Source organism: Littorina saxatilis, linkage group LG12 (genome assembly GCF_037325665.1).
Source record: "Littorina saxatilis isolate snail1 linkage group LG12, US_GU_Lsax_2.0, whole genome shotgun sequence".
NCBI lineage: Eukaryota > Metazoa > Mollusca > Gastropoda > Littorinimorpha > Littorinidae > Littorina > Littorina saxatilis.
Window position 1 is genome coordinate 35,389,576 of NC_090256.1, and position 14,721 is coordinate 35,404,296.

Consider the following 14,721-nt stretch of genomic DNA (forward strand, 5'->3'; position numbering starts at 1 on the left):
AAGGCGCTTACTGTTGGTTTCACACACCACTCTGTAGTCGGAACCAAACAGAACTTCGCATCCTCAAACCTGACATACTTGTCTCAAAATTATAAACTCAAATCACACACAGTAAGTTGCTTTCGCACGCCAGCTTTGAACAACGGGGGTCAACGTGCTGGGGCCCCGAACATGCATTATGAGAACAGAACTCGCGTTTCAAACCATGGCTCCCTGTGTTGATTTTGCACTTAATGTTGTACCACCAAAATGATGACAAAAACGATGTTTGATGGTTTGTTGCCAGACCAGCTTTTTTGTCGGTCCTCGGGGGGCATATCGACTTTTGTTTCATATTTATTGACCGCGGCCTTCGGCCTTGGTCAATAAATATGAAACAAAAGACGATATGCTCCCCCTCGGACCGACAAAAAAGCTGGTCTGTCAGCAACCCATCAAACATCTTATAATATCTGCCGTAACAACACACTTCTTTGACATTGCGACTAAAATTGCAAACAAATCTTTTCGCAAGATTGTCAATGTCATGTGTCACACATGATTCCCCATTGCCAACAGCGTGATGCGCGAATTTAGGCTGAGTTCAAAATGAATTGACCGTAATCTTACTTAAGAATAGTTTAAAGACCAACGAATCATTAGGCAAAATATAGGAAATGTACACGCTCCCCTGTATACACATGGATCTGTATTCCTGTCTCTACTGTACTTACTGCAACCTTAATCTGACTACTAACGTCAGATGCATATTTTAACGACGAACCAGCAAAATAACAGTTGTGACTAGACTAATAGGCGAAGAAAAAAAGCAAACAGTATAAAAGGAAAGGCACGATTACACGGATGGCAAAACCACCGTGCAGAACAGGAAGCTAGTCGCTAAGGGGTGTTCTAACTGTTTGAAAGACGACACTGCTACCTGCCAAACAACACACACTGTGTCGTGATTTTTTTCTTCTTCATTTTCATTACTTTATTGTCCCATCGCTGGGAAATTCGGGTCGCTTCCTCCCAGTGGAAAACTAGCAGCAACGGAGTCGCGCTACCCAGGTGTCTGCGTGTTTAGGTGTATTCAGCCACCTGCACTTATGGCAGAATGACCAAGGTCTTTTACGTGCCATTGTGATGACACGCTGGTGGGACATGGCTTCCGTCTCTGGGTCTGCACATAAAGTTGACCCGTGTCCGTCCCGGCCCGAATTCGATCCTGCGACCTTCCGATCACAAGTCCAGTGCTCTACCAACTGAGCTACCGGTGTGGACAGTTCATTCAAGTGTACTGATACCGTCAGACGATGTGTTAGTTTTCTATCTGTGTTTAAAAACCGCTCCACGACTGTGTTCTGTCTATGATAGCAACCGTTTTCGACAGGCTGAACATCCTGAGCTATGGCAAGTATAACTTTGCTTCGTTTTTGTGTTTCATTTATTCTAATCATTTCTGACATTCATGTATTATAAATCACGTTTAAATTATCTAGTCCATCCACGACCGTACCGTGTTTTACACAAAGAGTTAAATTACCGTAGCTGCATGGTGAATGCAATTTAACACGTGACCAACGAAAGCGCGAACACTAGCTGCCATAAATTGAAATTTAGAATTCATGCTGTTAATTTCTCTCTCGACAATGATGTCACGACCTCCGATCCAAATAGTTGAGCTCTCTCGGTGAAAACTGCACAAACGTATATCCGACAGACCTGAGAAGGTAGGTTTCGGTTTCAAGCATGCAGAAAAGACACATACATTTTGCACGTATGCATGCAAGCGCGACGAAAACAGCTCCTCTCTCTCTCTCTCTTTTTCTCTCAAACACACATTCCGCACACACGCACGCACACACACACACAAACACACACACACACAGACAAACACGCACGCACGTACACACGCGCACACATACACACACACACACACACACACACACACACACACACACAAGCACACACGCACGCACTTGCATGATCTACGTTTCAAACGTAGTCATGTGTCACTTATGCGCACGTCTACATTCACACAGACTCAGAGACACACACCCACACGCTCACAAATCTTCGGTTCTACAAACTAGTTTAGACTTTCCAGAAACGTGACACTTTCTCTAAAAATAAACACACCACATTTTCATTTGTGCTAACCTCGTTCTATACATGAGGAAATTCCCACTCCCATATGTCTGCTCAAAAACCTTGGACCTTTTACTAATCGCCCCAGTTACGACGGGCGCAGTGGCGTAGTGATAAGATGTCGGCCTCCTAATCGGGAGGTCGTGAGTTCGAATCCCGGTCGCTGCCGCCTGGTGGGTTAAGAGTGGAGATTTTTCCGATCTCCCAGGTCAACTTATGTGCAGACCTGCTAGTGACTTAACCCCCTTCGTGTGTACACGCAAGCACAAGACCAAGTGCGCACGGAAAAGATCATGTAATACATGTCGGAGTTCGGTGGGTTATGAAAACACGAAAATACCCAGCATGCCTACTCAACGAAAGCGGAGTGAAGCTGACTATGCTCTCGGAGTATAGTCAGTTTGAGGAACCCAAATGGGCAAACGAGCTCACACGTAACCAGAAAATTCTGGAACGCTGAAGAAGAAGAAGAAGCCCCAGTTACAATCGTCGGATCTCGGATCTATTTCTACAACACGTCTGTTATCTTTGAAAATATGTGCTTATTTGCAAAAGTCCTAATTTGTTCTACAAACATGCACGCACATACAAGTTAACCCAATCACTCACTATCTCTCTCAAACACACACACACACACACACACACACACACACACACACACACACACACACACACACACACACACGCACAAAAATAACAACAACAATACGACACACACACACACACACACACACACACACACACACACACACACACACACACACACACACACACACAAATAACAACACCAATACAAAACAGACGCACACACACACACACACACACACACACGCACACACACAGACACACACACACACACACACACACACACACACACGCACACACACACACACACACACACACACACACACACACACGCACGTTCGTTTTAAGCGTCAATTTCAGGAAGTGTAAAACAAACCGCTTGAAGTGATAATTATGAAATCATTAAGTCAATCTGTCGGTCTGGAACTAAAAGATCAACTCTAAAAACAAATAGAAAACAAGTCGCGTAAGCCGAAAATAAAACATTTAGTCAAGCTCAGTCGAACTCACAGGATGAAACTGAACGCATTGCATTTTTCCCGCAAGACCGTACACTCGTAGCATCGTCTGTCCACCGCTCGTGGCAAAGGCAGTCAAATCAACAATCCAGAAAAGCGCGGTAGCGGTTGCGCTGAGAAGGATAGCACGCTTTTCTATATCTCTATTCTTTTTAACTCTCTGAACGTGTTTTTATTCCAAACATATCATATCTATATGTTTTTGGAATCAGGAACGAACAAGGAATAAGATGAAATTGTTTTTAAATCGATTTCGGACACTTAATTTTAATAATAATTTTTATATTTTTAATTTTCAGAGCTTGTTTTTAATCCAAATATAACATATTTATATGTTTTTGGAATCAGAAAATGATGAAGAATTGGATAAACGTAATTTTGGATCGTTTTATAAAAAAATGCTTTTAATTACAATTTTCAGATTTTTAGTGACCAAAGTCATTAATTAATTTTTAAGCCTCCAAACTGAAATGCAATACCAAAGTCCGGCCTTCGTCGAAGATTGCTTGGCCAAAATTTCAATCAATTTGATTACAAAATGAGGGTGTGACAGTGCCGCCTCAACTTTTACAAAATGCCGGATATGACGTCATCAAAGAAATTTATCGAAAAAATGAAGAAAAAAAGTCTGGGGATATCATACCCAGGAACTCTCATGAAAAATTTCATAAAGATCAGTCCTGTAGTTTACTCTGAATCGCTCTACACACACACACACACACACACACCGACACAGACACAGACACAGACACACACACACACACACACACACACACACACACACACACACACACACACACACACATACACCACGACCCTCGTCTCGATTCTCCCTCTATGTTAAAACATTTAGTCAAAACTTGACTAAATGTAAAAACGTACACCTAGACTACATATATATAAGGCTTCGCTTGCCTAAACCCGAAGGCTGTGACGGGTCCAGCTCGTCTCCGCGAAGCATTCAAACGTAGTGCCTAATTAACCTATTTTGTTTGATTGTAAGATTATGTTCAGATTTAACACGGCATATCTTTATATTTTTGGATTCAGAAAATGATAATGAATAAGATACATAGCTTTTGGATCGATTACTAAGATTTAATTTTGATAAGAATCTGATATTATAACTTACAAACTAATGTTTCAGCCTACAAGCTGAAATGCAATCTTATAGTCTGGGCTTTATCGAAGATTGCTTGACCACAATTTTAATCAATTTGCTTAAAAATGAGGTCGTGAGAGGGCCGCAGAAACCTTTTTTTTCTCGTTCTCAACGTTTCATGTTCTGAACGTAATTTTTAAATAACAAACGTTATTTCGTTTTGTCTCGAGATCACTAACCATACTGTCGGCGGTCAACGCTTTTGCAGTGTTTTGCCTAAAGTTGGTTTATCCAAATGTCCGTCGTGAGTGGGCTTTGAGAACTGTTCAGTTTTCTTTTAGGGCGAATGTTTGCACAGCCTTACGCTATCGCACCCACAATGAATGTTAACAACAATCATATCAGAGTTCTTCCGTTAAGAAGTCAGCATCCCCTTTTACAACTCTATTGTGTGAGAGAAAGTCTGACAATAATTCAGACATTTTAGACAGATCCTATTATGGCATCACAAATTCCCAACCTTGGGCAATTAAAGATTCTGTATTCTGTATTCTTATCATTTGAATAATGAAATAAAATTGTTAGGTCACTAAGATGTGTTAATTGGAACATTTGTCTTTAATTGGGCTGCATGTCTTTATGAAAATGCTTCTTTTTTGTTACACCTTCATAATGTATGATCAACAATCATAACAGGAGCAAAGGGATGGAGCTCGTAAAGGAGCGCAGAATGTGGGAACGCAGCACCACTCCGATCGTGCCACCGATCATATTGACCCAGCAAGCGAGGACACACAAGACAGAAACGATTATGCTGAGATAAACCTTTTTGAGACCATGAGCATGATCGGGCAGAGGAACACCCATTCCTATCTGTCATTAGCAGAATCAAATGCTACGTACCTAGAGCCTGTACCTTCTGCCCAAGAGAGACAACAACGAGGGTTTACCTACACTGCAGGGCACATCCCGCCTCGTTCGTCTGGCGAATCTACTGGCACCGCACAACGTGCGCCAACAGGGGGCCCGGCGACGACGAGGCACAAGCAATTTGCGCAACTTCCATGTGACGGGTCAGCCTGCTCACAACCCCCACAGTACTTTGCCCCGCCTGTACCTCCAAGGACTTCGGCCGCTTGCGCCAATGCTGGACGACCAACTGGTAAAGTACTTATAACTTTTTTACGCTGAATATTGTTTTTAATGGTTGTAACACTTCTACTTCTACTAATACTGTTACTTCTACCAGTACTACTACTACTATGCTACTGTTGCTCCGCTGCCGCTGTTGCTATTTCTATTCTCGTACATGTACTACGAGGAGACTATAATTTATTCACCTATCCGTTTAAAGCAGGCATCCCCTCAAAAGGGAAATATTTTTGCAAAGTAGCAGGCCACCACATGGCGTCCTCCATTACGACATGCTCTCTCATCTTAGGAGCTTTTCATTTAGGATAGCGTTTCTGGTATAAATAAGTCGCAGAACTAACTTTTATGTTAAGTTAGTGCCAAAAGCATCGATTTTTCCATTTTGAGCTGCTTGGACTCTCCAAGGTCATATCTATCGACATACAACAGTGCAAACAAAGACATGTGGCGAGAGGTCCTTCGCCTATCAGGCCCCTGTGACCTGGAATAGATTACCTCTGCCTCTCAGACACACAGATTCTCTCACTACATTCAAGACAAATCTCAAAACACACCTCTTTCAGCGCAAGTGATTTGTGTCAGCACTGTTTGTGTGTGTGTAAATAGTACTGTTGACACGTTCTTATATAGAAGCCTACTGTGGTTCTTGTGCTTAGGCTGTGCATTGGACTGTCACTGTATGCCTGCATTATTAGTTGTCAGTAATTATTACATGTGCTGATTGTTCTCTTTGCCTGCGCGCGTATAGTATGTTGGTTATGTTTGGTCATAGTATGTTTGCTTATGTTTGGTCGTTATCTTTGCCTGTGCGTGTATTGTATGTTTGGTCGTTTTCTTTGCCTGTGCATGTATAGTTTGTTGGTTATGTTTGGTCGGTTTCTTTGCCTGTGCGTGTATAGTATGCTTGGTCGATGTATGTATTGTAAAGCGCTAAGAGTAGACATTTTTCTAGAATAGCGCTATAAAAGTTTGCATTATTATTATCATTATTTTGTGAACGGTGCAGGGATTTAGCTTACAACTCTCTATCCATGTACACAATAGTGTGTAAATCCTTCACCTTCTCATTTGAATTCCAAAGAAACATAGGAGCTGACCCTGTGCAGTTAGAAGCTTGCCATTTCAAAAATGAGACAGGTAGAATGAATAGGTTGTTTTACGTGTTGTTCAGCCTTTGCATGAAGGAGCCAGTCGCTTATCCCTAGGCCGTTCATCTATGAATGCTACATTTTGTCAGAAACGTGGAGTTAACTGTTCAAGTCGATCGACTTTCACGTGTAGTATGTTAAGGTTAAGGAGGATGTCGCTATAGACCTCCGCCACTAACTTGTGCCATTACATTAACCTGCATGTACTGCTCCCCTGTTTAAGCTGTCGTTGCTGATTCAGCTTCTACTACTACAACAGGAGCTTGTATCAAAGCGCCAGTCGATCTACTCCTTTATACTACTAGTATTCTCTACAAGGAATATAACCATAGCATTTTGCACTGCCGACTCGCTCCGTTTCAAGCTTTTTACATCGCTTTTTGATAGGTAAGGTTTAGGAGAATGTCGCCGTGAGCCAAGTCCCCAACACATTGTTTCCTTCTCTCCCTCTCGTCTCTCTCTTTCTCAATCAGTTTGATTCGTATTGTCTTTTCGCAGGACCGCCACCATTGCCCCCAAAGCCTCCACCCGGAAACGGTCGACCACCCGAGGAGATTCAGCATGATGTATTCGCTACAAGACAGACTCCCGTACGTGTGCAGAACACAGAACCTCGGACCGTGGCATTTGAAGTCAGCGGTCAGCCTCATCAACAGTTTGTCTACAAGTTATACTTTGAAAACCGTGATAATGCAGGGGGACACGTGGATTATGTCATGGTGGACGAGGACAAGGGAGTTATTCAAATCACTTTTGTCAATGCAGAAGGTAAATGTGGCTGATTTGTTTGTTATCTGTTTCTTTTTGAAAGTGTACAGTACAACATTCTTCTACAAAATTATTGCCAATATTTTACCAGAGCACACGTCGTTTTTGAGGCCAACAGATGTATTGTCCGTATTGTACACGTCTTGCACCTGTTACGTGTTGCATACTTCACACATGAGAGCCAATGTATAGATTCCTGAGTGAATGAAATTTGTGGTTTGAATCGAACACAGTATTTTATGATGTAACAAAATTCGACGCAGAAAAAGAAGAAGAATGATGTAAGGAACTGGTAGTTAATCTACTTGTACTTACACCGATTTTCTTTGTGTTTTTGTCTTTGGCAGTTGCAAAAGCTGTATGTGAAATACGTCGTCACAAGATTGGGGACCAAGAGGTAGATGTCAAATTATGCTATCCACCCAAACCAAGACCGAACTACCAGAAAAAGCTTCTGTTTCAAAACGTTCCAGAAGGCGTAGATAGAGACTTATTGCAGCTCTTCCTGGAAAGCGTCACAGGCTGTGAGTCTGAAGAGATCATCTTCGGAGATGATGAGGGTGTGGTGCTTGCAACATTCGACTCAGAACCAGGTCTGCCTTTAAACGAATCTGTACTTTTTCCAGTCGAATTTCATACACGTGTTCACTTAATGTACAAACCTTACCGTAATTATCATAGATTTAGGATAATGAATAGACACAATACAAATAGGCACAATCCCTTTTTAATATTAAGTCAATATCTGACCATCTCTTATTTTCTGTAACTTTCTGGTCCTGCGTTTATTGTTCGATTCATTCACATACGCAGCTGATTGACTTGACGGCCTGACAGACTGTTCATGTTCAAAGTTTTGATTTTTCATTCGCGCACTTACTTTACAGACTGACATACTGTACAGTCGACGTCTTTTAAGCCGACAGATTGAATAAATGTTTTCATTACACTTAACACCATTTTTTTCTTTACATAACTATGTATATCGTATTATTGGCACGGTACATTTGTTGATAAAACATGAACATGCTTCACTATTGAGATTCTAACATTTGTCCACAGTCGGAGATTGGGTTAATGGGGTTAGGAGATTGGACAGACAAGAATACGCACAGATTAATATGTAAAAGAATAAGTCAGATTGTTTTTTCTCGGCAGATTTTGACAAGGTGCGAGATAAGTGCAAGCAGAAAAAACTGAAGGAAACGTGCCTCGCGGTGATCAAGGTTCCAGTAACCAACTGCATCTTAGTGGAGAACCTTGCAACTGAGACCCCTGACTGCACCATTGAGTTGTTCTTCGAGAACACCAAGCGAAGCGGTGGAGGGCCCGTGCAGAAAGTACAGAGATTTCCACAGAGAAGCACATGTCTGGTGTTCTTCGAGGACTATCAAGGTCAGTAATAATGTTCAGAGCATACGAAAAATGCTTGCACTGTAAAGTTAAAAGAATTAGAAATGTAATCCTCTTTTGATGTAGCTCTGTCAAATATTTTACCTTCATGAACTAAAGTGTAAAGGAATAAAATATATTCCGTTCAATAACTGCAAGAACTATATTGATTTTTCTTTCCAGTTTTGGATTCTCTGTCCAGTGAACTGGTGCTGGGTAAGAAACAGCTGAAGGTCAGACCATATCTTGAGTGCCTAGGTTCATCAGGTGGCACCGAAGACCCCAGTGTTTTCACCATACCCGAGAATGTTGTCGTTAAAGACAAAATCAAATCAACTTTTCTCACAAAATTTGCTTCCCCATTTGAGGAGTTACAGCAACTCTTGCAACCGTTGCATGCTCAGATCGGCATTTCTGAAGATACTATGACTGTTGAATGTAAGTTGACGCCATCAGTGCCAAAAGCTCGCTCCCTGGCAAAAACATGGGCTGCTGACGTACAACAAATCACTGCAGACTTCCTAGGCCGTCTGCAAGTCAAGAGGATTGAAGTCATGCAGCATGTATGGCCTTTGATTGACCAAACAGTAAACCAAACAGTCAAACAGACTGGCGCTGGGGCACTCGTAGAACCAACACAGAACGGGTTCATTGTAGTCGGTCTTCAAAAGGACGTGGACACAGCTTCACACAAAATTGAAGGCATTATAAAAGTTGCGGAAGAAGACATTGAACGCCAGAAACTCGTAGTGGAGGAAATCATCGATACTCTTAAGCGACATAAGACACGCCTGTTGTCTGCTAGTTTGTATTGTGACAAAATGCGCAAAAAATACCCGGATTTACAGGTAGACATTGATGATAACAGAGTTAGGTTCCGCGGAATGATACAAGATGTGAAAAATGGACAGGTTGCGATGTATGAATTGCTCCAGAACGAAGAGAAGGTGCTCATACCGGGCCTGTCGCCTGCCGCTGTCCAAGTTTTCGGGAACAAACGCACAAAAGACTACATCCTCAGTACTTTTCGAAAACACGACATAACAGCAGTCATGGAAGTTGAACGACCTGAAGTTTGTGTTTACGCTTTGAGCAAGACCGAGGCCAGTCACGCGGAAAGAATAGCCAGGGGATCGGTACTCACAACAGTCATTCACCTGTCGCCGGAGTCGTCCGATTTGCTTTATTCACAAAGTATGCATCAGATGCTAAGCCAACTCATCAAAGGCAATCCTGGTCTTGACGTCACTCCAGCCGACGACCAAAGGAAGGTATTCATTACGGCGACTGATGACGTCATCAAATCTATAACAAGTGAGATAAAAGACTTCATCAAGAATAACACTTTCTACAGACAGGAGGTGCTTTTCTCTCCGACACGTCACAGGTTCATTTCATCCGTCTGGAACAAGAGACTAACAGAAATTGTCGACGAGTTGAAGAATGAGCAAGTTGCCATGGAGGCTGATTATGAAAATAATAGATTCCTTGCTAGCGGGACAGAAACAGGACTGAAACTACTCACGGAAAAACTCGAAGCCCTCGAAGAAGATATAATCGTCCACGAGGAAACCATTGACAGCGAGGATCGTTTGAAGTTCCTGAATTCTGACAAGCGGGAGAAGGATTTCAAAGAGCTTGAGAAGGCTCACAATTGTGCTGTTGGCTTGGAATGGGAGACACCCGGAGTTCAGGTGAGCAGTGTTAACTGTTGTTTACAGTTCATATCATTCAACTTATTCTTATTTCTCTGTGTCTGGTTTGTATCATCTGACTAAATATTCTGAGGTGTGTTTTACATCTTACGAACTACTAGAGTTTCTGTCCTTTGTACATGCATTGCTTTATTGTCTATATCAAGTCCCGGTTCCACTAACGGTGTACGTAAGCCAACCCCGTTAAAATCAGAAGATGAGCTTCCCTTCTGTCTCCATGGAATTCTATAGTTCTAACTCCATTGCGACCATCTGCGGAATAAATCTGAGTAAAATACATCGTTGCCTGAGGTTTTGATTAATTTGTCAGCATTGAATGGTCGTGACACGAAGACGAAAACTGTTCTTAACATTTCTCAGTCATCATCAATACGTAGGTGCCTATAGCAGTTGATTGTAAAGAAGTTGACATTATATGATACCCTGATATTGAGTACAAACTGCTTTTTCCAGACTAAGCTGAACACACGTCAAACAGAACGTCACGTTGAGATGGGTGTCATATCTCGTCAAGAAAGCGAAGCATGGTTTACAGGAAGTATGTTTGTTTATTTGTTTCTTGGGCTTTTTTGTTTTGTATTGTTTATTTATTATGCGCCAGACACTGTTTTTTTCGTATATTGCGGGTTATTTAGGTCACGTGTTCTGGTTTAGTTTAGAACCTGGCACTATTTTACTAGCATTAATCCCCTGCTTATTTTATAAATAAGGCATGAACTAACACGGCGTTTTATAAAAAATAAAATAAAAAATCCGCCTGCAAGTAAATGTGTCTGTACATTGTTACTATTTCTTGATACCTGTTCCTTCCGGTTTAAACAATAGTGTCAGCAACCGCAGGTCTCTCTCACGTCCTGTCCCTTGTTCCCAGAGCATTCGTTCATTTGGAAACATACCGAAAATCAACAAATTTTAATTCCGAGTGGACTTTTTTTTTCTAAACTGATATAGTAACACCATGTCAACGGTAATTCTTCAGCTGTGCACACAAGGTAAGAAATATAGATCTCACTTCAGTTACTTCAAAGGGTGTATTAAGCACGTGCTCGTGTATTTCTACAGTTGCTTCTGAATTTAAAGGTACCATTCTTCCAACATATTAGACCATTCTTTCGATCGCCTGAGGTCCCTACCTTGGATCAGCGCATCATTCCACTTTCACACACACCAAACATCGACACCCTGACTTCTTCCTATCCAGAGTGGAGATATTTGATGAATTAATGAAATTCGTTGCTGACGTTTAATATTTTGTCCTACAGCAACACAGTGGACGTTGTGTTGAACTAGCTGTCATCTTGATTATCTGTGCACGTGTAAATCTGGGCCTTTCGTGGTTTTTTTTCATAACTGGCACCATGCTAGGCCACTCTTTTTGCGTATGTAACATGTCTTCCAATGTCAAACAAGTATTTCAATAGCCACAGACACGTCTCCCCGTGGGGCGTCCTTCCGCTTTGATTCATGCATTAATAAACGACTTCGCTGTTCCTTTTGCCGAATCTGAATCTTCCTTTCGCAGATCAAAACTCTCATTCTGCAGAGAAAGCAGCCGGGTAAAGATTCGGTGATATGTGTACAAATGAAAGGAGGCTCTTATCCAATGTAAAACCGGCACGGTTGGCCTAGTGGTAAGGCGTCCGCCCCGTGATCGGGAGATCGTGGGTTCGAACCCCGGCCGGGTCATACCTAAGACTTTTAAATTGGCAATCTAGTGGCTGCTCCGCCTGGCGTCTGGCATTATGGGGTTAGTGCTAGGACTGGCTGGTCCGGTGTCAGAATAATGTGACTGGGTGAGACATGAAGCTGTGCTGCGACTTCTGTCTTGTGTGTGGCGCACGTTATATGTCAAAGCAGCACCGCCCTGATATGGCCCTTCGTGGTCGGCTGGGCGTTAAACAAACAAACAAACAAACAAAATCCAATGTAAATGCCAGGTTAGGAAAAAAAGAGAAAAAAGCCAGGTTAGGCTTATGGTTATTGACAGGTTGGTATATGCGGTAAGCAAGGTGTCTTGAACATCCCCCAGCAGCTACGCATCCATACCATCAACTGACAATAACGAATGAGAACTTTTCGTCCTAGCAGCATCACTTGAAGCATCGCAAGTACCAGCACAGGTAGAGCCGCAGCCACCCAGAACTGCCTCTGCACCAAGACCTGCGATCAAGAAACGTTCACCACAGATGGTGGTCACAATTGTCCCGGGTGAAATAGCCCAGCAACAGGTTGGTGGCTTTGATCTTCGTCACAAAAGATCAAATAGTATCGTTAATGTGGATTTATATTCACTTCAACCCCTTTAGAAACGGAGGTTATCGTAGGATGTCAGCAGAATTCAGCGGCATGATATCCGACACACGAGTTACCACACCAAGACTACTATGTTGACAAAACCCATACAGACTAAACTAAGGACTCATTAGAAACCCGTTTAGAATGACTATGCGGAATACCGTGTGTAAAAAGCACGACAATCTTGTTTCGAATTGTATACAAGACTAACCGTTGATTTTTCCATGGTCTTTTGGTAATAAAAATCATCCCTTTTTGATAGATTAGACAAAACTCTTGAACCGTTTTATGCGTGATCTGAGATTTCGCAAACATTTTAGTATTGATGCTTTAAGTTGTTTTTTTAAGTTATAGAGAGACTGGTAAACCTACATTCATCCCGAGTTACCAAACGTGTAGGCCAAGGTAAGACCACATAAGACTGTTTTACTTCAGCCGACAATACAATTAGCTGTTACCTTCCCGCGACCCCCCGAGGAAGCACATTAGATGTTCTGCTATCTCGCTGAGACAAAGGTCTACACACTAATGTTGGAGCTGACGTGATGCAGCGTTTCCTTGGGAGCACACCACTACTGCAAACACTCTCACTGGAAAGCACTGCTCCAACTACAGTGCAGAAGTCTAGGCCCGCATGCAGGTTGCGTCCATTATTCAGGACTCCACAAGCAAATGTCTTCAGGTGGTCTTCTTCACAGATGCCCTCTCGGTCCAAGGGGCCCTTGCAGGAGGAAAACTTACATATATACACGCCTCTTGGAAACTCTCCAGAACGTCGAACGACTTCAGCGAGTGGTTCTACAATTGTTACCAGCCCACTGTGGGATCCCTGGTAACCTTCTTCTTCTTCTTCTTCTTCTTCTTGGCGTTCGCAGAGGTTACACAATCAGTCCAGCACTGGTGATAAATGTTGTCGTTTTCTCCAACTCCTGTCGACTGCCGTATAGTTTGGTCTGCAAGGGAGTTGGTGACGGCCACACTTCTTTTCGTTCCTCATCTAGTAAGGGACATCGCTGTAAGATGTGTTCCGCTGTTTGGTCCTCTTGACCGCAGGCACAGGTTGGTGATGGCGCCAGCTTGAACTTTCGGTTCATGTGAGCATTGAGCCTGTTGTGGCCAGTACGCAGCCTGATGAGGTTGACTTGCTGCTCTCTGGACATTGTGTGGTAGTCATCTCTGTTTGTCCTTGGCCTCATCAATGCCTTGATGATTGTCTTCTGCTCACTAAAGCTGACACTGTTTTCAGGTTGGTCTTCCACGGCTCCTTCTTTTGCCAGCTCATCTGCCCTTTCATTTCCTGGTATCCCACAGTGTGCTGGTATCCACTGGAGGACAACTCTTCTGGTTTGTCTGACCATCTGTAATGCTTTGGCCAGCTGTGGGAGTTTGTCGTTCTCTAGGGCCTGAAGGACTGAAAGGGCGTCCGAGAGGAAGACAACTTGGTAGCAAGGGTCTGCGGAGTCCTGAACGAAGGAGGCGGCCTGCATGAGAGCTTCTGCTTCTGCTTTATAGTTTGTGCAGTGTTTGCCAGTGGCAACGCTGGATGTAGCTGTATGTCCCCCAGGGAACTGGATGAGAATGCCTGCACCTCCATTGAGCACGGCGTTAGTTGCTGATCCATCGGTGTATACATGGATCCACGCCTCTTTTGGGTACTGTTCGTCGATCAGGGCTAAGGTGAGTGCCTGTCGAGCTGTGTCATTCTGATCTTCTCTTGAGGTAACATGTGGAACACTGGTGCAGATCTGGATGCCTGGTTTCTCTGTTGCCTTGGGGGTTTCCTCTTCTTCTTGAGTCAGAGGTAGAGTGTTCTGTGGAAGGACTTCCCTGTACTGTCGAGAAAGTCTCTTGCTCTCGTGTACAAAACTGCTCCGTTTAAGCCGGTTCTTGGTGAGGTTGCTCAGTCTGTGCTTCAT

General features: G+C 43.0%; 2 protein-coding genes across 2 annotated transcripts in view; both read left to right on the forward strand.

The window, feature by feature from the left end:
• The first annotated feature begins 5,040 nt into the window (after window positions 1-5,040).
• Window positions 5,041-10,573, forward strand: LOC138983073 (protein mono-ADP-ribosyltransferase PARP14-like). Its single transcript, XM_070356479.1, has 5 exons — window positions 5,041-5,497; window positions 7,134-7,403; window positions 7,751-7,996; window positions 8,562-8,798; window positions 8,979-10,573. The coding sequence occupies exons 1-5, from the start codon at window positions 5,173-5,175 to the stop codon at window positions 10,571-10,573; spliced, it is 2,673 nt and encodes an 890-aa protein (XP_070212580.1). The 5' UTR covers window positions 5,041-5,172.
• A 339-nt stretch (window positions 10,574-10,912) lies between these two features.
• The window catches only part of LOC138983074 (protein mono-ADP-ribosyltransferase PARP14-like), a 37,650-nt gene continuing 33,841 nt past the window's right edge, over window positions 10,913-14,721 (forward strand). Inside the window, exons 1-2 of the mRNA XM_070356480.1 lie at window positions 10,913-11,048; window positions 12,599-12,738. Of these exons, the coding sequence (XP_070212581.1) occupies window positions 11,003-11,048; window positions 12,599-12,738 (186 nt within the window). The 5' untranslated portion in view covers window positions 10,913-11,002. The remainder of the gene's footprint in view (window positions 11,049-12,598; window positions 12,739-14,721) is intronic.

Excerpts from the sequence above, each read along its gene's own strand:
- LOC138983073 (XM_070356479.1), top strand. The coding sequence starts at position 5,173 with ATGAGCATGATCGGGCAGAGGAACACCCATTCCTATCTGTCATTAGCA. Across the intron at positions 5,498-7,133 it reads CAATGCTGGACGACCAACTG|GACCGCCACCATTGCCCCCA; the intron begins GTAAAGTACTTA and ends GTCTTTTCGCAG. Across the intron at positions 8,799-8,978 it reads GTTCTTCGAGGACTATCAAG|TTTTGGATTCTCTGTCCAGT; the intron begins GTCAGTAATAAT and ends TTTTCTTTCCAG.